The following is a 26,082-nucleotide window of genomic DNA, read 5'->3' on the forward strand; positions in this document are numbered from 1 at the left end:
TGCAAAGGATCTGGGGGAATTTCTCCATAGTGTTTGAAAGAGGTTCTCACCCACAGAAATGTTCTGTTTATATATACCACTTGTTGGGCATTCCTTACTAGTTAATATTCCTTATAAGATTATAAGTTGACATAGAATTACATTCTATGGATAGTGACAAAGAGGTGTGATGAAGGGAGGCAGCAGACCACTCTCCATCTGCTGTGCACGACAACAGACAATACCACTCTATCTTTGTTCTGGGTTCTTAAATGCTTCTTGGGGTCATTTTTTCTTTATTCTTTTATTAGATATTTTCTTTATTTACATGTCATATTTCCCAATTTCCCCTCCAAAAAAACAAACAAAAAAAACCCAAAAAACAACAACAAGAACAAACCCCTGTTCCCTCCCCCACCCTACTCGCCACCCCATCCTCTCCCCCTGCTTCTTGGGGGTAATTGCAGTTCTTGGTTCTCTTTATCTTTTTCACTCTACCCCAAATTATGATTTTGCCTTCTCTGGTTTCTGTTGACCTCACTCAACTTCAGTCCAAAAATATTAATATTTACTTTAGTTCTTTCAAGAGAGAGAATTCACATTCACATAATTTTTATTACAATGCCTTGTTAAAATTGGTCTACTTTACAACTTATTGTTAATATATTATTGTTAATTTATATATTAAATTATTACAGGTATGTATGTACATGAAAAAGAACTAGATGGTTTGACACTACATTTTTAGACATTCACTGGAGGTCCTGGACTACCTTCTCCTTAGATAAGGACAGCATGAAAGCCAGATGACATTTACATGTTGGCATTCAGTCATCCATTGACTCAATGGTTATTTACTGAGTGCTACATATCAGTCAATGTATTTAAGATCACAGACATGTAATCTTATACATGTACTCTGTCCCCTTTATGCCAGTAGGCTAGTATGTTTAAATGAGTGCAGACACCCAGAACGTGTGCAATTCTGGGAAGAAACAAAGAAATTAAACTTTATAAAATTCTCTATGAAGATTGTCATAAGAACTCTTTCTCAGTCTGTGAGTGAGATTGTGTTGTGTCGGACACAATATGTGAGGAAGTTTAGTGTAGTGCAATAGTGTAGGGATTGGGGTGGAGAATGGGCCCAGAGATCTGATTCCACCTTCAGCTTCCCGCATAGATCAATGCCATTTAGTCAAATCTGCTGCTAACAAAATGGATTTCCTCAAAATATACAAGTGACCCTAACATGCTCCTGCTCTTTTCTTTAATACTGGGGATACAACATAGAGTACACGGTGCCAGAGAGGGAATGCTCTCATGGATTTCCATTGCAAATATGAGTACTTTCTCAGCCACATGGTAAAGGAAAACAATAATTTGATCAAATTTGGAAAAATAAGTGTGGGAAGACCATCTGAAATATGAGTGCCCACATGCTTTTATTGAATGTGAATTCCTCTGAGCTTTGTGCAAAGGTATATTGAGCTCTCAATCTCAAGCTGTCTTGATTAGCAAAATATCCCAAAACTAAACATGTAAAACATTGTACGTTTCCTGTCTCTTCTTTATCAGCAAATTCTATACTATAGAGAAAAATAGAAGATTTAGGGAAATGAGCACCATGAAATATGGCACAAGGCAGGAAAGTAATAACACAGATGCTTCTCACACATAGCTCAGCTTTTTGGTATTTGTTTTATTGTGTTTCAAAGAGAAAATGCACAAAGAACTAGCTTGATTTAGTTCTGGGTTTTGTTTTGTTTTGTTTTTGTTTGTTTGTTTTGTTTTGTTTTGACAGTAGTAAAGTAAAGTAAAAAATATATTTGAGATGTTATTTCCTCGATGGTAAATTATAATTTTAATGAAAAGAATGCTTTATGGAAAAATATTTGGTTGGCACAATGGCTGCAACTGAAACAATGGATTTCTGTGGTGAGCAAACAGATAATGTCACGAGGAAAATATGTTCAGACAACTGTTCACAGGGAGGTCCTTATAAAGGATCCCGGTGTCAGAAATACATGAAATGTAACAAGAAGCTATAGTTAAAATTTATTCTCAAAAAATAGAAATACTAGTTTCATAAAACCAGTATTCCCAACAAAACATATCTATACACTTACAAAATTACATGTATAAAAATGCAATGTTTTCCTGTTAGTTTGCAAGGACAGTGCATTGAGTTCATGTATGTTGGGTATTTGTTGGCAAGTTGGAACAACAGGTTTGTCTGTGCTATCACAACTCATTCTACAGTTGTACTGGATGGGTCATATTTATGTTCTTATACTACCAAAAATACATATAACAGGCAATGACACTAAATGAGCATGAAGTATTAAGCTGGCATTTTTAAGTTAAGTATTTTTTTATATTTTTGTTGTCCCCTATCCCAGCCCCTAAGAGTTCATCACCACATCCCTCCTCCCCTTCAACTATGAGAGGATGACCCCTTTGGGCATCCTCCGTCTCCGGGACATCAAGTCTCTACAGGATTAGGTACATCCTCTCCTACTAGGACCTGGCAAGTTAGTCATTCCTCTGCTATGTATGTGTTGGGGACCATGGGCCTTAGTTGGTGGCTTAGTCTCTGTGAGCTGCCTGGGCTCCAGGTTAGTTGATACTGTTCTTCTTCCTATGGGGTTCTCATTCCCTTCAGCTCCTCAGTCTTTCACCTATCTCTTCCATAGGGCTCCCCAACCACAGTCCAATAGTTGGCTGTGAGTATTTGAATCTGTCTCAATCAGCTGTTGGTAGAGCCTCTCAGAGGATAGCCATGATAGTTAAGCTGACATTTTAAACACAGTACAACATACTAAGTCATACATTAGCATCAACAAGCTATTGATATTTGATAATAATAATTAAAATAAATATTAAACAATTTAAAAACATTGATTTCTCTTTCCTTCATTTTATATTTTTAGGAAATATTTCATAATAGTATTGGCTATGTAGAAAGAAAGATATTATAAACATAAATCTAGCTTCCATACTGTAATTACCCCACAGTATTTTCATATAGTACATTTTATACTTTAATAGATGGCTACCTATGTAAAGACAAGTGAATGAGAATGAGTATGCTATCTTTAACAAGTCCCCTCTGGGTACTGTTAACCTCCTCATTGACTCATTGCCTTCATGGTTAGAATGGATTTATTTAGCAACAACTTGAAGATCCTGATTGGAGTTTGCCTTAAGCTTTAATGACATAGTTAAGGATTTGAGTTTCTGGATCTTTACAGTAAGAAATCTCAGCAGAAGTTCAGGTGGAAAGAAAATTAGCAATATACACTTGTTAGAGAGTTGGAATTGTTTGTTTGCAATTTGTATTTAAGCTCTCTTTTGGATAAGGGGAATATAAAATAAAATGCTTTATTTTATATATATAAATGTTTGCCTACATGTATGTATGTGCATCACCTGCATGCCAGGTACCCATGGAGGCTAGATGAGGGCATTAGATCCCCTGAAAGTGGAGTTACAGGTGGTTCTAAGCCTCATTGTGGGTACTGGAAACTGAACCTGGGTCCTCTGCAAGAGCAACAAGTGCTCTTAAATATGGAGTCAGCTCTCTATCCCCGTATAAAAAAATCTTTTAAGGAAAGCACATGAGAATAGAAGAGTAATACACAAACACTTAAAGAATAAGGCATTTAAAATAATTTTTTTATAGAAGATTGCATGTTAGTTGATATTAGACATGGCACAATCCAAGCAATTTCATGTTTGACGCCACCCCTAAACGCGAAGTAGCATGTCAGGAAGGAGTTGTTTTGCCATTTTTGCAGTACCATTTATAAGAAGGGGCTTGAATTCAGTCAGCACCTCAAGTAAGTCTCAGCAAGAAGGAGACTATCAGAGATGCATAGGTATGAAAGTTCATCAGAACTGATTCTTGTTGGGTGTGAAGGAACAGGAAGCATTGAGGAGGAAAGGAGGGAGAGAGGGAGTGAGCAGGAGGAGAGACACACTGGTTTGGAAGGATTCGATTATGTCTGGTAGTATTGAGTTGCATGCTAAAAAACAGAGGAGTGGGATGCTCAGCAAAGAGCTTGTTTGTAGCATTGCAACCCAGAGGAATGCCAAGAGAGGACATTTTGGAATCTTCTAAAGGAATAGATAAGCTGGGGATATAGTTCAAGAGTGTTTGCTTAGCATGCACTAAACCATTTGCTTTTTGCTATACATCTTTGATGGATGTATTGGTATCCTGTCTGTAAAGCAGAGTTTCTCAATTTCCCAGATTGGAGGGCCAGAACCTCATAAAACCAGGCCTGGTAGAGAATGCCAACAGTCCATGCAACTCAGGAGTAAAGGCAGGAAGATGCAAAGTTTGATGTCATCCTTGTCTACATAAAGAGCTTACACCCAAACTAGGATGACTCAGACTTTATCTTGAAATGAAATTAAATAAATAGGATGGCACAAAATCAGAATAAAGATTAGCTTTTAACTAGGGTCAGATTTGCTCCCAGGAGATTGACTGTCACACCTAAGGTGGAATGGTACTGGCATTTAGTGGAATTAGTATTCCATTATAATGGAAACCACAAGTGCTTCAGAAATTCCTCCACGTACAGAACAGCTTTACCCAACAAAGAACTACCCAGCTCTTAGATGCCCATAGTGGGAAATTGTGAAACTCTGCTTTAGAGACAGGATACCAATACATCCATCAAAGATGTATGGCAAAAAGCAAATGGCATCTTATAGAGTCCTCAGACAAAAGCCAAGGACTGCGAAACAAGTCTCACGTTTAGGAGGTACTAGAAGATAGTGTGGAAGAAGAAACAAACACAACCCAGTTAACTCGTGCATTTTAATGGTTATTTATTGAGCAGCTCTGGCTTGCGGGTACCAGGGATACAATGCTGCCTTCATAGACCTCATGTGTTAGGGATGATCACAGGTAAAGAAGGAGTCAGTGAATGAGATAATTGTTGGATGCCGACAGGTACGTCAACAAAAGCCACACAAAGGGTTTCCCATGAAAGCAAGAGACCTGGGTCTGAGACAGGAAGGATGTGGATGGGGTGGCTAAGGATGCACCCTGAGGATGTGACATATCTGGTAGGAATGAAAGAAGAGGAGCCTTCAGCCATGAGGAGAGCTGGGAAGCTTGTGTCACAGACTTCGAGACTCAGTGGTGTCAAAGGTCATGTGGGCCTTTGATTCCTTCATTAGCGGTATCCCACTACTTTAAAATGTAAATCCTAAAGAAATAAACTTAAGTTATAATTCTAAATTTTCTAATTTTCATTAATAGGAAAAATCATGCTTGAAATTTTTGAGAATTTCAGGTAGTTGCACAGGAGTTCCTGGTGGAGCTCTGTTGGAAAGCACTAAGACCCTGTTCATCTTAATAATTTCCTCCACAAAAGTTAGACATCCCCACCCAGCAGAAACCCATGGTGTGATGGATTGAGAATGCTAACAGTAATCATACCTTTTCTGCCTTTTCTTCCCAGGCTTCACGGAGCTTGCTGCGCAGGCAGTGTCTATTGTCCTCAGCAAGTTACCTACGGTGATTGCATGCTTGCCTCCCACAATTAAATACTTCTTTTTTCTGTCTGAGAGAAAAATGTCAAAAAACTTGGCTGAATTGAAGAAAGCTGGCCTGCTTGTCTGGAACTTGATTGTAATTATATGTCGGATATTTGAGGATGGGAACACCATGGAACGTTTAACAGGTTCCTCCCTTGACAGATGGAGTAAGGAGAAACTGGGTTTAATTTGCTTGTGTTTGGAAAGTGTCCTGGGAGAGCGAAGCAGTCCTAGTCAGCTGCCCCAGAAGGTCATCCTGAGCATCCAGCAGCAAAAACCCAATTGGATAGAGCACCAGCTTCTGAAAGCAAGGACACTGAGCATCCAATGGTAAAGCCATGCCTGTCTCTCACCCAACTTCACCAAAGAATTTCTCAGTACCAAAGGCTCCAATAGACAATACCAACAACATTTTGTCAGATGGGCAGCAAATGGCCATTTGGCAAAAAATCACAGGACCTTTGAGGAGCACAGAAAATGATAAGTACCCCACTAAATACTGGGCTATTAGATGTTCCTTGTAAAATCTGAACCCCATTGATATGCAGGAACACTATCCTGGTTTGGGTTCCATCTTAAGGTTTCTGATTAAAAGGGTGTATCTCAACCCAGAGGAATTTAGTTTCACTTCTTTTCAGTGTGCAACTGGGTATCCAGTGCATAGCCGTAGGCATTTTGTAAATGGAGTGGGCACAGATTGAATTAAGAAAGAATTAATGGATATAAAAGGCTTTTTATTGCTTTCTGTGTACCTGATTGTCAAAAAGGTACACATTTTTCATCTGGTAATGTAAGAATCCCAGAGGGCAACTGGGGCATATCACTCACAAGCTATAAACACACCCAGCTGTTTCAGTAGGGAAATGTCAGCTTTCTCATAGGTTTGTCACCAGCAGCTAAGTGATTTGTGGCACTGCAAAGATTTTTAAGGGTCCCCAGTGAATTCAAATATGTGTGTAGAGTTCTCCTGTGTTGAGGTTAGTCTGTAGGTAGAAAGCTGAAAAGGATTCTGGTTCAGGTGCTCGGCACATTACCAAATCAGCTCATTGTTTAAACACCCAAGCAGACTGTCCCAGCTAGTCATTAAAGGTGCATTGTTCGTGTGTCTAGCAGACACTCAGGTCACTTTCTGCCTGTGGTGACTCAAAGTCACCTGAAATCTGATTACTTTTCCTTGTAAATAGCAGTGATGAGAGCTCAGGCTTGAGAAGCAGATGAGCAAATACGTAGGCATTCCTTGTAAAGGGGTCATTTTATGTCTCTCCCAAAACTTCAGTTTCAAGGATGATACCATGTTGGCAGATCTGTTTTTCAATAACAAATTAACAAATGTTCAACATCCAGTTGAGGACTAGTAAGCTTCTTTTACTTCTAAATGCTTGTTAAAATACATTGTGTGATGCAAGGTGTGGTAGTACACACTCAGGTGGCAGAAACTCGCTCTACATAGTGGGACCTTATCTCAAAAACAAACACAAATAAGAAGAAACCAAACCAAACCAAAACAAAACAAAAAAGTCAGTGACTAGAAGATATTGCATTCACTGGTTAGCAGAATGGTCATCAGTATATTTTCAATCAATCTTAATGCCTATCAATATGTTGAGTATGAAGAGGCCCTGGTTTTCTGGGTCTAGTCATACAGAAAACTAGACAATTTCTTTCGGTGTGTGAATGAGAGGGAATAATAGAAGTCAGGAAAATCCTTAGTGACATTGACAGTGAGCGACCTTCTTTATCTTTATATTTGAATTCAATACCAGATTACTGGGTTGAAGCCAGTGACTAAAAGATTAAGGTCAAATGTCATTATTCATGGTAGTCTATATGAAGAAAAAAGAAGACGAAACCCAGCAGATCTGGTTATGATCTTATGATATTGCTGGTTAAGAACTCCTAGGCATGAGGTCTATTTGAAGTAACACTTCTGGTCATTCCTGAATTTTTTTTCCCTCAAAAGGTAATTCTTAAGCTCTGAAAGGAACACCGACCCCTTCAGTATCTCCCGCACTAGGATGTCAGTTGGGGAGTTGTCTAGGTAGCAGCCAAAAGTTCAGTTAGCTGTCTCTTACAACATGCAGGAAATGAAGATTTGCTAATCTGTAAAATATTTTCCAGCCCTGGAGGATCCTGAAAAGCTAGATAACTAGCACAGCATCATGTCTTTCTCAATTTCATAAATGGTACTGATATACAAAAATTCAGACTTAAAGTTATTTGGCATATATAATTGAAATACACTTAAAGTTAACTTATTGTAGATAGCAAGGTCACTGGGCTTATATGGGATAGATAGATTTCTTCTTAACCTTGATTTTAGATTGATTATCTTCTGTGTACGTGTCCCTCTCTTCTTATAAATTAATCTCATAGATCTCCACTCTAAGGAAAATGTATAAATGCATTCCAAATCGGTGTTTCTGGAACAGTCCAAGGATGCCTTCACTTTACCACAGGTTTCTTTAAAATAATAATAAAAAAAAATGTATGCAGCAACTTAAATTAAAATATTTTTCTGTTAAATTACTCAAAAAGATTATCTTGGAAGTATGTAACATCATTCAATTATGCTTCTCTCATTTGCATCCAGATTTAGCTTTGGTTTCATGAAAATGAGTGCAGTCAGAGGGAAGACCGCTGTAGGTGTCCCTGTCCTGCACACTGCCTGAAAGCATTACTATTCATTAAAATAACCTTCATTTTCTAGTAACTCTCAAGCTGTAAACAGTCAACTTAGATTCTGAAGAACACACAGCCACAAAAGCAAAGAAATGTCTGCCTCTGCAAAGTAATTTGTCGAGTTGAAGACTATTGTTTTTCATCATGGTGACCCTGACTTGGCTGGCTGGGTGCATATACAGATTAAGATTAATGCAGTTATTCCTTGGCTAAGGTCTGCCTCTTTCAGGGCACATTCTCCCTAATGACATGATTGATAGGCAGTCCCAAATCTAGAGAGGAACTCATTAATCATAGCATTGACTGAATCCAATCATCTGCTTCACCTGCACAGTGATGGACAGGAAAGGATACAATTCAGGGGCCGGCACGGAGGTACTCCTTTGTCAGAGGGCCCCAACTTTTTCAATGTCATCTTTTGCAAAACCTGACAAGAAATTTTGCCTGCAACATGTATGCAGTTTCAAAATGATACGTGCAAACTTCTCTCAGGGTGACAATGTCTTTTTTAAAAAAAAAAAAAAAATGTGCTTTAGCTAACGAGCATTTCTAAGTCAGTAGGAGTCACTTTATTTGCTATTTTCTTGAGCAAGACTTATGTAGTCTTAAATTTCCTTTGTGTGTGTGAAGGAGAGAGGGGTGTTTTGAAGCTGCATGTGGAAGCAATATCAAAGTTAATGTCCAGCAGCTGGCTATCATTTGGAGTCTTCAGGTCAATGGCGCTGACTCTTAGCAGAACTAATTTTATAATCATGGCAAAATCTCTGCAATGAACTGCAGGATAGAGCTGATTACACCACAATAGATTTCATTTATCCTGGGAAACAGTATAAAACCATGAACATGCCTACAAATACTTAGCTCACCAAGCCTAACACAGTCTAATAGCATTTATAGTAAGAAAGTTTGTGTGGCGAACACAGTGTGAATTTCTGTCGTGTGCTTACACTAGCCTGGTTAGAGGTGTCTTAGTTTTTCACATTTTGTCATTTCTTAAAACATGCAAATAATTCTCAAACTCAGAAAACTTCAAAAAGAAGTACTTCATGTATAAAATGTCCCCTTGTTCCAGGTTGGATAATAGTAGAGCTTTTTGGGGGGTGGGGAAGGATAATCACCAGAATAGTGATTTTTTTGGCTAAGTGTCTGTTATAAGAAATAAGTAAGAGAGGTTGTGTGTGTGTGTGTGTGTTAAGGCAACAGGTGTCAAAGGTCAATTTAAAATGCTCAGTGGTAAGTCTGGGGTGTTGAAGCGTACAGCTTCTATAAAGCCCAACAGACTCCCCAGTTCACCATGTTAATAAGTCTTTACTGTGTTTAGCACGGGTGTAAAGAGGAATGTACAAACGACAGAATACTAAAATGTTGCTGCCATCAGAAATTCCTTTTGTCTTCAAAGAGAAAAATACGAATTATTTCTTACATGTTCTTAAAAAGAAATGTTTTGTTTTCATCCTATGATTAGAGCAATTTCAACAATTGCAGTAATGGGAAGCATTTTATAGATAGCAGTATAAATTCACCAAAACATACAGAATTTAAAAATGCTTTCAGGTGCTTTATTCCCAGGCCCTGTGTAGTGGAGCTGCAGTGGTTTGGGAAGGCTTGCTTGTTTGAAGCGAGTCTTTATGGGTCCTTGGAATAAAAGATGTGTATTTGCTCCTCACACTCCGTCTCTGATTCTCTCCATCTTACAGCCCCTCATCACTGATACATGTTCATCCTTTGTGTTTAGTGCGTTCTCGATGGTGGAGGAAAGCTCAGGCTCAGAAGATGCTTCTCCTGAACTGACTGAGCAGAAAACAAACGCGATGGTCCTGGATCTCTGCCACAAACCAGGTGGCAGCAAGTACCTGCAGCAAATTTATCACATCATGCAGCTCAATGAGGTAGGGAAAGGGCCTTTTTACCGAGCAATTAGGTGTGTACTGGCCTGAGGCAGCGTCTGCTGGCAGCTAAGGGTTAGTCAGGGAGGTGATCATACTTCTTAAAGTCAATACGCAACTCAATATTGCATTATTAATAGAATCTATTTAGCTCTTGCTGTTCTGCATGTACCGAAAAAGGCTTCTTGAAACAATGTAGGTTTTATTTGTATGATTTAAACAATAACACGGCTCATAAACTCAGTTCAGTTCTGAAATATAGAGATGAGAGTTGTAGTTTGGGAATTGTGTGTTTGTGGCCCATTCAGCCGACAAATACCAGGTGAAGTCTGGTATTTGTAGAAATGCAGGATGTTTCTAAAGAGAGACATAACTCTTTTCCTGGAAGCATCATTCTTAGGTTGGTAAAGTTGTATGTAATTTTAAAAAAAAGCCTCAAGTCATCAAGAAAATATTCTGTTAGGATTTTCTTCTTCTCTTTGCTTCTTCTTCTTCCTCCTTCATCTTTTTTAAAACAGGGTCTCACTGTTTAGCCTGGCTGGTCTAAAACTTGGTTTGTAGATCAGACTGGCCTTGAAATCACAGAGGTCTGCTTGCCTTGGTCCTTTGAGTGTTGGGATCAATGGCTTGTATGATCATATCCAGGTTCTGCTTGTGGGCTCTCTTTAAGGCTAACTGAAAGTCCTTCCTTAGAAAGTGATGTTCTTCAGTGGCACATCTGTCTTGCCACCCAGATTGGCTAAAATAAATTCTTGTGAGGACTGAGAAGACAAGTTTTACAGTATGGAGGCCTTCAAAGCTTTATTTATGTAGCTATCACAGGCTCTAAGCACATAATGTAAGAGGATAAAGAAGTCCCATAACACATTGTCGTCTAAATATGTTAGAGCTTCACCAGTAGCCTCACCCACGTGACCTCCTGAACCTGAGCTGAACAAGGACAGCAGCAGTGGAATGCCACAGTGGCCTCCACCCCACACACGAGGAACTACAGCTATTAAGCAATGCTGAGAGTGGGGGAAATAAGTCTCCAGGGAAGTAGCAATGAAAATTATTTTATGACCGGGAGTCCCCACAACATTAGGGACTGTAGTAAATTTAGGTTCCAGCACTGGTGACATTGAGAAACACTGCTTTAGACAGAACTCTCTCTCAGTCTGTCATCCTTCCTGTCTGCTGTGACCTCCACTTTCCTAGAGACGCCATTGCTATGGGAGAAGGCGCATGGGCCCATGCTTGGCTTTTTGTGTAGATACTGGCTTCTGAATTCAGACTCTTGTTTTGTGTAACAGATGCTCTTGTCCACTGTGCCATCTCTGTAGACCCAAGACACTATTGCTTTTTCATTATCATATGTGTACCTGTATGTGATTTGTGGGCATGAGGAAGTCTCAGGAGACCTTTGTGGAGTCCTTCTTTTCCTTTCACTTTGTGTGGATTCCAGAGATCAAATTCAGACTACCAGGTTGTGTAGCAAGCACTTTTATTAAAGGAGCCATCTAGCTGGCTCAAGAAACTGATTTTTAAGGAGTACTGATGACTATTAATATAACAGAGAAAACACAGGAGAAAGCACTAGTCAGAACTGGCAGCAAATTTGCTTTTTTATTAGACAATGGAAGCAGAAAAGTCTAAATATAGTTATAACAATGGAAATGAGTTCAGAAAAATTAGTAAAAATTAGTAAAATTGTGTTAGTAGCCAAAGCAAATCATTCTTTTCCAATTAGAGTTTTATTCCTAAAAAAAAAAAAAAAAAAAAAAAAAAAAACCAACTTATTTAAGTTATGATGGAGAAACTTTTTGATTCTGCTATATACCACAGTCATGAAATTATTTTTTTCATGGATTTGTCATTACTTAGTCCTGTTTTATAAGAGTCTGTGTGTCATTACAGAACTGATCTGTCTAATGAGATGCTGTGTAATGAGAAAGCTTAAGAAATCACCACTATTGATAACTAGAGTAATACTTTATTTAGATGTTTAGTATTTTAGGATCTGAAATGTGCCTTCCATAATGGACATGTTGTACATTCATGAAGGAATAGGGACACACACACACACACACACACACACACACACACACAAGCGCGGCAAGCCAAGACTAGATCGATGGCTTCTTGTCACATGTCTACAGCTTACCTCATGAGCTCTCAGGCCTATCCTCTGGCTTCTCAGTGGCAAACACTGAATGTGGTGTTGGGCCAGAATATTTCAAACTTTCAGTTGCTTTCCCACCCCCAAACTCCAGCTAGTGGATGATTGGGCAATGGCCGAGATACTAACAAGCTCCCTGGTGAGGCACTGCTCTCCCCTGTGTGGCACACAAGGTTGCAAGCCGTATGTCCTGCCATCCTTTGCGGCTCTAACATTCCAAAATGTGTGCTAGCTGACAAGCTGGTGAGGAAGAATAGACTGCGATATATTAAAAGTCAGGCAAACCTTTTTTTATTTATTAAATGGCTTTATTAATAGCAAGCATTTGTTAAGTTGATGGAATTTTTCTAGTATATTTAATATGTTGCCTTCAAGAAACAGTCCCATAAAACAGACTAGGGATATTCGCCTTACTTATTTATGGACAGAAAATGAGATATAATGCTGGAGACTGTCTTTTCTTGTCCAAGACTGTGCCAGCACTTAGATGATTAGAATTACATATTTTGACTTTCTATTTAGCTTTGATAGTTTTCAGTCCACAGCATGAAAATTAAGTGTGTAGGAGTTTGCATTATAAATAATCCCACACAGAATGAGACTCCTTGCAGTAAAATCAGGACGCTTACTGCTCGGCTGAGCCCAGAGTAGGGAGCGACTGCATTTAATGAATGAACATGCAGTCTTTTCCCTGCACAGTTATATAAGCACGGGAGTTATGTTTTGGTGAGCCAGACATTGTAACATATGAAGTCAATGATGGAACAATGCCTGTTCAGAAGATCGAGACATACCGAGTGCTCATTCATCGTGTGAGGATTTGTTAAATTTTTTTTTAAACTAGGCAATGCATTAGGTTTAACTTGGTTTTGATAGGTATATTGTAATAGTGATAGGAACTCTGCTATGTATCTTCTGAGTGTGTTTTTTTCCTGAGGTGAGCAGTATACTGTAATCTAGTTAATGTGCTGGAAGGGTAAGCCAGAATATAGATCCCTTTTTTTTTTATTTTTTTATTTTTTTTTTTTTTTGGTTTTTCAAGGCAGGGTTTCTCTGAGTAGCCCTTGCCGTCCTGGAACTCACTTTGTAGACCAGGCTGGCCTCGAACTCAGAAATCCACCTGCCTCTGCCTCCCAAGTGCTGGGATTAAAGGTGTGCGCCACCACCGCCCAGCTGATCCCTTTATTTTTAAAGAGAATTTACTTCTCACCATCCTGACCTGAGTATCTTTCCTTGAAGGAATATTTAAGAGAACAACTGTTCACTATGAATGGTTCAGAAGAGAAGCCATTACCCATCCGACCTTTGAAGGTGGCCTTGAGGACTGAAGATCAGCCTCCTGCTTTTAACCCTTTCCATGTGCATAAGATGTTCAGTGAAAGCATGCTAGATCAGGTATGTGGAAATACATTAAGTGTTAAATATAACTTAGATGTATGGCTTCTGTGTGTCTGAAGTAAGAGGACACAACCTCTATTTAAGTATGCATAGTCTCCCCCACTCCTATTTTTTTATTTAAGAAGCAAGAATTCACATTCATGTGGCCTGTACAAAGCATTTTGAATTGTTTTACCTTATTTCCGTGTTAAGCTGATTCATATGTTTGATCGATAAGACTTAACTTTTGCTGGGTCATCTTGTCATGGGTAGAGGCAACATCTGTTCCACTGTGTCTGCAGAAGGCCCAAAGGCCCAGGCAGCTTGTCATTCTTCCCTCCCTTGAGGGTCTGATCCCTCCCTTAGCACACATGTGTGCTTAATATCTCTCTGCTTCTGTGGATGTATCAGGTAAATGAGAAAGCACTTTAAATGAGCTATTAAAGCATTGAACCTCTAGTATAAATGGCATGAGATAGATTTGCTTTTTTATAACTTTAGACACATGCCCAAATTTAAAATGCATTTCCTAATGACTATAAGGCAAAAACATTTTAGAATAAAGCCAGCATGATAAATACAGTTTACTTTTTAAAGTCAGATCTTTGTCATTCTTTAGCTTTGCTCTTCAGTAATTTCATTAAAAAGATTATCTTTCCACAAAATATGCAGATGGAACCACTTTTGCTTTGTTTGCTCCCTCTCTCTCTCTTTGTCTCTCTCTGTCTCTCTGTCTGTCTCTCTGTCTCTCTGTCTCTCTGTCTCTGTCTCTCTCTCTCTGTCTCTCTCTGTCTCTCTCTCTGTCTGTCTCTGTCTCTGTTTCTCTGTCTCTCTGTGTCTCTCTGTGTCTCTGTCTCTCTCTGTGTCTCTGTCTCTGTCCCTCTCTCTGTCTCTCTCTCTCTGTCTCTCTCTGTCTCTCTGTCTCTCTCTCTCTCTCTCTCTCTCTCTCTCTCTCTCTCTCTCTCTTTCTCCTTTATTTCCCAGAACATTCTTGATAGACAACTTGAACTAGCAGGGCAGAAGAGAAGGATTGCTTGACCTAGAGTGCTGCTGAAAATAAGAATTAAGACTCCAGCCTAATTTGGCATGCAGATAATACTTTAACCATGCCTGGTACAGCCTTCGTCCACATTCATCAATACTGTAGTAGAATAAGACCTTCAAATGCTGACAACCCGGGGCGAATTCTCCTGCTCTATGACAGGCTTGTAGTGCTCAATTTATCAGCACTGACAAGGGATAGCTCTGGTTAGATTTCAAAGATCATGCTGGAGTCTTATTATCCAAACCATTTAATTTCACAGAGCATAAACTTCTATAAGACTTTTAAACTTAATGTATAGAGTATAGTTTATTGGCTACTTTCTTATACTGCACATGTGATTGCTCTAAATCGTAAATAATTTCTTGTTTCTATTAAATCACTCTTACTTCATTTAAATAAATATCATGGTAACCAAGTTCTGAATTATGATATTACTTTTCACAGTAATTTTTCTCCTGACTCTACTGTGAAACTATCTATTGAGAGACAAGACTCATGTATGTTATTTACACTTGGAAATCCTTATAATTTTCCCTTTAGAACATTTTCTCAACAACAACAACAACAAAAACAATAGTGTCCCATTTTAATGAAGCCGTGTCTTAGTTTAAGGCTTGGGAACTTAGCAAGTTCTCTTGTGTAGTTCACACTGAGGTACTAAAAACCAAGCTGTGCAGCTATGGTGTATGGAACAAGAGAGTGAAGTACTGCTCCCTTTTCACAGTCACCCTCCCAGCAGAACTTGTGGGGCAAATGCTGTTAACACTTGGAAAAATAACGAATCAAGAAATTGATTTATATTTTTATAAATAATGACTATATCCCCAAATGGATTTACAAATTAATTGCTGCCTTATTGGAATAACACCTCCCTCTATGGACATGATTGATGCTATCTGTCCAAGTCCTTGTTCTGAGCCCCCTCCTTCCTAGTTAGTGTATCACAGCTGGAGCTTTAATTTACTGATCATATTAATTCTGATTAATAACTAACAATAGTGTCTTCTCATTTATGAACAGGCGGTCACAGCGATGTGGTGCTGGGACTGGTCAAACTTGCTGCCAAATTATCTAGGACTGAATAAGATGACCTTCGGTGCACTACTCAAAAACAGGTGATAAGACTGAGCTCTGGGGCAGGGGTGGAGGATGAATGTCAGTTTTGAGAGAAGTGAAAGCATTTTATTGGCAGGGTAATCTCTTGTTTTGTTTCTCAAGTTGTTCATCTTAAAGGATGTGAGTAAGGTTATAGGTACATCTTCTAAATTCTGTTTCCCACAATGAAGAGTTGCAAAATTAGTTGATTCCATGTTAATTTTAAATATTTTTGACTTTGTATATTGAGTGGTTCACTATTGTAAACACAAAAATTACTGACCAGTATGTCATTATCAAGGTATATCACTGCTTACAGAAATTTCACAAATGCCTGCAAAATGGCAGAGCAAATGAGCTAGTGTAGTCAGGGAAAATGGACATAAGACTGTCAGGATGGAGAACTCAGGGCAAATGGATGTAAGACTGTCAGAATGGAGAACTCAGGGCAAATGGACATAAGACTGTCAGGATGGAGAACTCAGGGCAAATGGACGTAAGACTGTCAAGATGGAGAACTCAGGGCAAATGGACGTAAGACTGTCAGGATGGAGGTTTTCCTTTGGCACTATCTTGCTGTGCCATTGCTTTCATGTGGTTCTAAACAAATACACACTTTCATTGTTCACATGTCAACTTTAGGCTTAAAGCTAAGTATGAGAATCAATTTCTGTTTAACCTTTGTGATGTGTCTCCATATATTGCAAAAATATTGAATATCGTTTCCTTAAAAAACATAATGACAAGAACATAAAAGTGTATGATTCTTCAGAAATCTTAGCATGTGTAAGAGAATATCTAAGGGATATTGAAGTAGTTCCCAAATGAAGAGTTCATGAAAACAAACAAAGAAAAAAACCCAACAAAAAATTGCCAATGTATGTATGTGGAAGTTATACCTCAGATATATGGTCACAATAGTATTCTAATATTTTTCCTATAAATTAAAATTACTCACCTACTAGGACAAAGTTGCAGAAATGACTAGCTTCCTCTTGAATAACCTTTCTCCCAGCACATAGCCTAATGCCATTCACTTCTAGTGTTTGGAGGAAGTACTCTGGTCCTGTCCCCAGGTTATATGGAAATGAGAAATGGGTTGCTGAAAGGAGACCAAGTCCCCTCTTGTACCAAATTATATGGTGTGTACACAATATTACATTTTTATTTGGAAATACACTTGCAAAGATAAGATTTTTCCTCCTGCTATTTGGAAAGTTTTCAGTTTATGCAGATTAAACATTATAATTTCCTAATTTTTCCTGTTAGGAATTTCTGCTTCTAATCAATTAAATGGTAATCTAGGTTCAGTACATCCTTTAAAACTTATCCAAGTCTGGAGCTGGTGATATGGCTCAGCGAGTAAGAGTACTGACTGCTCTTCTGAAGGTCGTGAGTTCAAATCCCAGCCACCACATGGTAGCTCACAACCACCCATAATGAAATCTGATACCCTCTTCTATGTACTCATTTATAGTAATAAATAAATCTTAAAAAAAAAAACTTATCCAAGTATAAGGAATTTCTGTTTTAGCAGAAATTTTGTATTATTATCTGTGTTTAATAAGTATATTGTTTAATAATACATATCACTTACATCACTGGATATTAAAGTTTATTTCCCTGAGATATGTACAAGAGGGAATAGGAGGGAAAACCCTGTGAATTTACTCTGGAATAATAGTCAGAATAGTTCCCTTGAAAAAGACTTAGGAATCTTTAATAAAAGTAGCTAGACTCTCATGTTAATGAGAACTTTATATTTTTAAAGAATGATATGAAAAGCATTCTACTGAAAACTATGAGACACCACAGCAACAGTGAGCCTAATTGATTCACACTACGATGGCAAGGGACTCCTAGAGTAGTATCAGCAGTCACTTGACCTATTTTAATCTTATTTATGAGTTTGGATTGATATTGAGGAATTGGCTACTGTTCTTTTTCCCTAAAGTTCTGAAGCACTCTCTCGTTTATCTATCTGAAAATGATGACTTTTAAAAAGTGTTTTGAGTTTTTCAATAGTGTTGATTATCTGAAAGGTACATTGTTGAAAATGAGACTGCAAAACAAAGAACCTCTGGAATGCGGGTTCTGCACACGGTCCAGTGTCTACAGGGTGATGCGGCCTGCTTTCAGTGCAGTCTTAGTGCTAGGTAACGCCAAAGGAAGAGTACAGAGCAACTCAGCTGTGTCTGCTCTGTTCTTTGCCAAGTCACCAACTACACAAACAACTTATTCTTTTTCTGCTCCTTTTCTTGGTAATGGCATTGTACTGATTGTGCCTTATGAGACTGAATGTTGTTCACTGACATAATGCTATGGAGCAAACTGAATTCAATATACAAATATAGACAATGTTTAGAAATACAGCACTCATATGATTCCTCTCTAAGAAGCCTTTGTGAGCAGAACAGACAAGCAGGGGAAAGCAGGGCTCCTAGGCTCCCAGGAGCTCATTTTGTCTATGGATTTCCATAGAGATAAAATGAATCTATGTAACTACTCCATGGAGTTGACATGCCAAGAGTGTTAAAATATTTGTAAGCCGGGATACAAGAAGGTGTCCAGTGACAGTTCAGTCAGGTAAGAACACTGGGGAGATGGTGCCTGCTCTTGTTATGTACGAGGCACTATGTTTAATTTGCTTCTTAATTAAATAAATATATATGTACAGAAATAAATAAATAGTTGTAACCCCCCCCAGACAAACTTTATGGTAATTCCAAACTTAAATCAATAGTTCGGGATAGACAAGGCTGCTACCAGGACACAGGGCACATGGGTTTAGGAGAAAACCATCAAGAACCAAGAGGACATTCTTGAGATAAGGAGCCCAAGTTGAATACTTAAGAGGTAGTTTGAAAGTATTCAAGAGAAATATGGGTGCCAGCATAGGCTGGTTCTGTGCTGATGCCAAAGGCAGAATAAGGCTTGTCAGGGATGTGCCCTGTGCTCCATCGGTAGCCTCACATGGAAGGAGCTCTCTCTAATTCACAATACTCCATAGGTTGCCTTCCTCAGGAACTTTGGATCTTTCTATGTATTATTTGCCCTAGTAAGGTTCCTCAGCAATTTACAAGAACACCGTCATGTCATCTGAGGCAAATGGTCACTTCTGACAGTGACCTTTCCCTGTCACCTACTTTAAAAGAACCCTGTGTGTCACCCTACATTCTGTTCTCTGTGGTGTTTTAACTCATTATAATCTGAAATCTAAATTTTAATTTATGTTACTTTAATTTTCTGCTCTACAGTAAAGTCTAAGCTCTATAAGATTGTCACCATAGCTGCCTTGTTTCAACATTAAGAGCAATGCCTGGGACAGTCCCAGCACATAGTGGGCTCTAGGCAGCACTGGCTAAAATAATAGTTAATAAATGAGGACTAGGAATAGATAGGAAAAAGTGTTGGCTTCTGACAGTGAGCATAGGGTGGCATACCCCTAAATGTGATTCTATATAAATGGCCATGTAAGTATACGAAATATTCTCTGTTAAATATCAAGTAAAAACAAACAAAAAGCCGGGAGGTGGTGGCGCACGCCTTTAATCCCAGCACTTGGGAGGCAGAGGTAGGCGGATTTCTGAGTTCGAGGCCAGCGTGGTCTACAGAGTGAGTTCCAGGACAGCCGGGGCTACAGAGAAACTCTGTCTCGAAAAACCAAAAAAGAAAGAAAGAAAGAAAGAAAGAAAGAAAGAAAGAAAGAAAGAAAGAAAGAAAGAAACAGATACCAATGCATATTTATCCTCCACACTTTCAAAATTTGGATAGCAGTCAGTTTTGTTATAATCTTTCTGCTTAAAATGTCTGTTTTATTTTTATTATTTCTATTATATGAAATTTGGCTCAGATTAAAAGCACAGGAAGCTTGTCTTTATTTTTAATCAATTGGCCCACTTGGAGCCATTGCCCTGTCAGCAGCAAAACCAGACAGTGGTCTGATTCATAAGTCTTTCGACATTTGAGTGAATGGGTCTGTGACTGTTAAATGACACTAAACCTAGGAGGTAAAAACTTCAAGGTGGAGTTCGCTGCCAACAGTATCTAGTCTAGCCTTTGCAAATGAATTATGAGTGATTTATTTTCTGAGACATTTGAAAAAAACAGAAGTATATAAAATCTAGGTATCTAGGTTCAGAGACCTAGCACATAGGTCAGTTCTACACATTTCCCTCTAATGATCTCAAAGAGTAAGTGCTATGATTTTTACACTGATCTTTTGAAATAATAAAGGTTCTTATGCCTGCTGCTTAACTATTCTAGTCCGACCTTCATTCTCTCTCACTTTACAATAAATCCAGAGCACGGAATCAAGGCAGTGATTGCGTTTCTGGAGTGTGCATGGAAGGCATGCTCTGTTCCTTCCTCTGTGGCAGTACTCCAGTTCGCCATTTGATATTGTTTGCCATGTCAGTGGGACAGATTCATGTGGCTTCTCTCTCTTTACCTTATTTACTCAGACTAGCTCCCAAGAATTGTGTTGAAAAATGTCTGTGAACACAGTAAAGTGCTGTGCTATTTTAACTGTATAAATATACTGCATATGAGTTTGGCTTCAAGTTGAGAAAACACAATTAAATATGATGGCAGGGACAGCCGAAGGGGTGGTAGTGGCAGATTTCTGGCTAGCACTTTGGGGCCTTTCCAGGTGGACAATAACCGTGCATCTGAGAGGAAAGCAAGATTAGAAAATATATTGAAAAAGAGCTGTTGATCTGTGGATTTGCTTGTCTTTAATAATAATTATTAAGAGACTTTACCCTGTATCAAATGATAGTGTGTGCCCTACCATGGATGGAGAACAGGAATTATTGTCTCTGGCCTCAAATTGCACAGTCTACACTCCCAAGTGGCCATTAGTAGGCACTGTTGCCATTAATACAATGTTTATAGTGGCTTAAAGCAGTAAATTCCTGGCGCAGCAGCAGGCTGCATGGTTATAGAAAAATGAGTTTAAGGAAAGAGGAGATGCAGATCTTATGAATATACACCTATGAGTTCCTACATGCATGACCTATACCATGGCTTTCAGATTTGCTGCTGTTATTGCTACTGCTGCTGTGTGTTTGGTTGGAATTTTTTGCCATGTTTCCACTCCACAGAGGAACAATTTCCCTCACCTCCACTCAAAGATTTTGGCCTCAGTTATTCTCACCTTGTTTTATCTTCTTAGACAGAAAACTATATTCCCATCCAGAATTCCTACAGCAGCATGGTGTTTACAAAGAGATGGCCACATAGGATAAATTAACTTAACTCTGGAGCTAATGGTATACTAAACAAACAGACTCATGAGTACACTGCTTTCTCATGAGAAATATGTATGTTTATTCTTTGTGATATATAAAACATTCTCACAAAATTATCCTTTGACCCATATAATGAAAGACAGGTATGAAGGACATTGCAAAATATTAAATAACATGGCCAAAGCCACAGATATTAAATGGCAACTGGTATTCAAATTGAGCAGTCCTTACTTGTGTCTGGTGATTTATGTAGTATTTCCTACTCCTGGTCAGCTCTTCTCTTCTCATCTCATCTCTCCTCCCCTCCCATCCCCTCCCCTCCCTTCCCCTCCCCACCTCTTCCTTCCCCTCTCCTCTCCTCTCCTCTCCTCTTCTTCTTTTTTTCTTTCTTCTTCTTTTAAGCTGTATACTTCTTGCAACAGTACTTATGATAGTGAAGACAATGGAGTGACTATGGCTTGAACAATTGAACTTATTTACAAACATGTATTTAACTGTAATCCTACAGTAAAATTATATCAATGTCATTATTACTTTTTTAGTAATGAAAGCAAGTCACAGAAGCACAGAACTCTAAATGATGGGATAAGATTCTGTTCAAATTCATGTTTGTGACTACTTTTGTCTAACGGTTCTATAGAGCTGTACTTTAGCCAACACAGTCTCAAGCTTCTACTGGGACCAAGGCATTTATTTGAAATAAAGTAACAATTTTCTAGGTAATGTACTTAAACACTGAAATACCAAATAACATTTCAGTCAGCCAAGGACCACATATATGGTAGATTGTTATGAGATACAACTATATCACCAACATTGAAGCCTTCTTAGCTTCTGTACTCTGTGATCTTAGCACAATTACCAAATGCCTAATGACACAGTCTCAGAATGTGTCCCTATCAATAAAGCAACACAGTACTCTATTTTTACAGGATGGATCTTATAGTGTTACCAACAGACTTGATAACTAATGTAATAAGATTCAAGTTACTTATTATGAATCTTCCATAGTTCCTACTAAAAGTCCAATTTTGTTTTTCTTATCTATAATTCCTTTGAGAAAGAGAGCCCTCTATGTTGTAACATTGATAGGTGGTGGACATGGGCTGAACTAGCCTCAGGGCTGTGACTGGACTTTTACAGTGATTTGAGAGGACTGCCAGTGTCTTACTGATACAGTGACAGGAACATAAAACTATTTAAGGACACTAAGAACTTTGAGGTAGGGGACATACTGGGTACGGAAAACTGGTTCTTATATATGGCAAGATTAAATAACTGGGAATTATGTAAGTTAACAAGGATACAATTTAAACAAAGTCTCCATTACTTGAGTGAGAAAATAGACAACCTAAATAAATGTGTTAAATGCTACTGACAGAAATGCCGAATTGGCAACATTTTGATGAAAGGAAGGTATAATAATTTTCTCAAAAGCAGCCTTGGGAGAATTTTTGCTTGTCAGATTGAACCCAAATTCACTTTGTAATAAATTTTCACCTACCTAATTATGCATTCACATGCTGGTACTTTTGGGTTCTTGAATGGATCAAAGGCTATTTAAAAACTTGCTTGCATAGAACACATTCTCTTTTCAATGACTACTCTTTAAGTATTTCCCCTGTCAAATATTGTTCTGACTCCAAAGCCTCTGTTATGTTCTCTTGTAAAACATTTTAACACAGGTTCCATCAGGAGTAGACCCATTGATTCAGTCTGAGTGAGGATGAAAATATCGCGGACAGCTTGAAAGCATATTAATCATCAATCACACTTTCTCTATGTTGCTAGCAACATAAAATGACGATGTGGTATCTTTGAAGATATTTCTGTATGATATAATTTTGAGATAAAATTATGTCTAGTAAATATAATTAAAAATTATAGCAAATATTAACAACTGTTAACAATACTGTTTGTCTCCTTTGTATATAACACATTGCTGATTTTCCATGTATACTGTAGAACTTTCAAGGCTCACCATGAGTATAGTGCTTAGAAGAACTGTATTGCCTCCTTTTTCTGTAAGTGCCATTCCTACCCTACTGTACTTAGGGATCCATTTCTAAATCTGTTCTCTTTGCTCCATACTGTGAAGTCTTTGGGAAAGTCTTTCAAAATCAAAGTAATTTAGTACCTTAAATATTTATGTTAATGTTGAAATGTATTTTGTTACAAAATATAAAAATATATACATGTTATTTCAAATGGTAAAAGTGACCAAATATGGAATATAAATACCTCTCCTTGGCTCTTCAATCACATAAATTTCTTTCCACTTGTAACTGCATGAAACATTTTTTTGGCTTTATTAATTTGGGCTTATAAGCCATCTAGGGGATATTCCACATTTCTGTTTTTACAAATTTGTCAACTTAAAATTATAATATGGCTCCTTGTAGTGAAATACATAGAATTTAATTTATATTATCAACTCATTTCCCCTCTTCTCTATGCTCTTCTAAAAGCACAAACTAACTTTTGTTCCTTTCTTAGTCATCCACACACAGTATGCTATAACCATGGCAGTGTGCTCCTTCTCTCTCAGTTACAAGACAAATCATGGTATTATGACTAGCTGAGAGACAGAGTGGAGGCTACTGATGAGGGGACTCATACAGATAACAGAATGGAGGACTATTGGGTTGAACACTTCCTCGAGTCTACAATTGAGAACTTTGTGTAGATGAAAAGGAAAGGGAAGAAAAGAAAAGAAAAGAAAAGAAAAGAAAAGAAAAGAAAAGAAAAGAAAAGAAAAGAAAAGAAAAGGTAAGAGAACTTGGCCCAGCCCTCTGCTTCCCTCAATTGGCTTCTCTCAGTCTCTCAGTTCTGCTCCTCTAAGATTAACTCATGATCATCATTAAGTCTTTCTCCTGTCCTCAGAGCTCTCACCCCCCCAACCCCCATTGTCCAAAATTCCAGGGCATCTACAAATGAAGTAAACCATGTTAATTTTCAGCATGTGTCATCCTGTGCCATCCACTAATAATTTTGACACCTGTTCCCCCTGGGATGAGGCACTCTCATGTGCCTCCTGCTTGTGACTTGCAGTATAAAGCTTGTTCTTAAGAAAATGAAACCAGTTAGTTCAGGCTCAGGTTCCAGCCTAAATGTGTTGTACTAGGATGGCTTTCTTTCAGAACATACCTTGTGATATTATCTGAGGGAACAAATACTTTTCATATATTTATTTTGATGCAAAGCTTTATTCTGGATCATGTTTTAAGTGAGAAAAAGGATAAATGTTGAGATTCAGAAAAATATATAAAAACATATAACATTCAGTTTTTTCTATATAACAAAGCCTTTCTAAAGCTACAATGAAAGGCTTTTAGTTTTCTGCTATTGACTGGGAAGCTTGAGACTCAGTTCTTGTAAAATGACTACTCAGGGCTAATGAATTAAACCTAACAAGAAACAATCAGAATCCTGAGGTGTGCCATTCTGGCCAGATGTGTAACGGCATGAGTAACTGAGAAAAGGGTCTACTGTTTACCACCCATGTGTCGAGAAAGCTTTCTTCTCAGTATTTTACCCTTGCTGTATGTATCAGCCTCAGCCCAAATCGAGAGATAAAGAGCTACTTGTCCATGTCAACATGTCAAATTGTAAAGGCTGGAGAAAACTTAGGATTCCCTACAAGTAAGTTTGGATAAAGGAATCTAGATACTTGATATTTTATTGTTCAGGGGAAAGGTTTTCTGACAGACATGAGAGGAGTACTATATAACCCACAAAAATAGACCAGGTTGCTTTAAAAAGTTCTGTCCTGCTCTTCAGTGCAGCGGGAAGGACACTGGGAGATGACGTGTGGCTGCTTGTTTGTGTACAAATCTGACAGTCACTGGGCACAGCTGTAAACAGAAAAATCAACAGTTCCTGCTCTCATAAAGTTCAAAGTCGAACATAGGTAAATGTTTTTTAAAACCAAAGTAATGGTTGTAGCTTTCATAAGGGTTCAGCAAGTTTCTATAGAACTACAACGAAAGGTTATAGTAGAGGGATGATTCAGATAATGGAGAGGAAGTCAGAAAATGTCAAAGAAGCTTGATCAGTTCACCTTATACATGTTGTATGTAGGTTCACATCAGCACACTGTAGTATTTTAGAAGGTTCTGGAATGTTTGGGACATGGCATGTAGTAGGGAGATGGAGAGCGCTAAGGGTCAAGCTTAAAGGGGATACCTGCTTTTGGTAGTAACCTGAAATTCCTATTGTTTCTGTCAGGATTGGAGGTGTCAGCCACATACTAACGCTTTCATGGACTCTGCCTTTCTTCCCCTGCCATAATAATAACAGAGGACCCCCCCCAATGAATCCTTTCTCTTTTATATTGTCTCTATCAGGCGTACTGTGTCAGAGATGGAAGAGTATAACACAGGGAAAGCAGGAGGCATCGCAATCAAAGTTCAGCACAAGTAACATCAAGGCGTGGGAATGTTGGTGCTATGGTTTGCACATAAAATGTCCATAAAAGGTTCATGTGTTAGAGGTCTGCTCTCCAGCCTGTGCTGCATTGGAAAGCGGTGGAACCTTTAGGAAGCAGGGCCTAGTGAAAGGAATTGGGTCACTGGGGGAATGTTCTGCAAGGGTACATTTAGAACCCAGTCCCTTCTTCACCTCTTGCTTTCATATTCCCATGAAGTAAGGAGGTTTTCTACACTATTTATTCTCTTGTACGTCTTGTTTCACCACAGGCACCAAACCAACAAAGCCAACTGGGTACAAACTAAAATCTCTGAAGCCAGGAGGGATAATAATCCCTTTATGTTATTAAGTTGCCTATCACAGGTTATAGTGAAAGGAAGCTGTGTGATACAGGTGACCATGGCATAAATGTCATTTTAGCAAAGCGAGAGTTTTCTTCACTACATTTTGACTGCTGAATTAGTTCTATTCACAACAAAGAGACAAGTGAACGGAGGCTGGCTGCTTGAGACAGAGTTACAGACTGAGGCGAGGGAGGAGGATGCGGTAAAGAAGTGAGGCATGTCAATCTCTGCAACTCCTTAATTGGGTAATTGGTTCCCCCTTTTAAGAAGGAATGAAATGTCCACC

The 26,082-nt window shown here is 38.5% G+C and overlaps 1 protein-coding gene across 14 annotated transcripts in view; it reads left to right on the plus strand.

The window, feature by feature from the left end:
• Kiaa0825 (KIAA0825 ortholog) overlaps nucleotides 1–26,082 on the plus strand; it is a 422,279-nt gene that overhangs the window by 177,320 nt on the left and 218,877 nt on the right. For 11 of the 14 annotated variants that reach the window (XM_031359885.1, XM_031359884.1, XM_031359881.1 and 8 more), the window contains 4 exons: nucleotides 5,457–5,862; nucleotides 9,947–10,100; nucleotides 13,495–13,650; nucleotides 15,698–15,792. In XM_031359885.1, coding sequence (XP_031215745.1) covers nucleotides 5,457–5,862; nucleotides 9,947–10,100; nucleotides 13,495–13,650; nucleotides 15,698–15,792 — 811 coding nt within the window. Of the gene's footprint in view, nucleotides 1–5,456; nucleotides 5,863–9,946; nucleotides 10,101–13,494; nucleotides 13,651–15,697; nucleotides 15,793–23,520; nucleotides 26,005–26,082 lie in introns of those variants that run through there. The other 3 variants (XR_004115610.1, XM_031359883.1, XM_031359886.1) reach the window with 3 other exon arrangements.

The sequence above is a fragment of the Mastomys coucha genome, unplaced genomic scaffold (assembly GCF_008632895.1).
Source record: "Mastomys coucha isolate ucsf_1 unplaced genomic scaffold, UCSF_Mcou_1 pScaffold8, whole genome shotgun sequence".
NCBI lineage: Eukaryota > Metazoa > Chordata > Mammalia > Rodentia > Muridae > Mastomys > Mastomys coucha.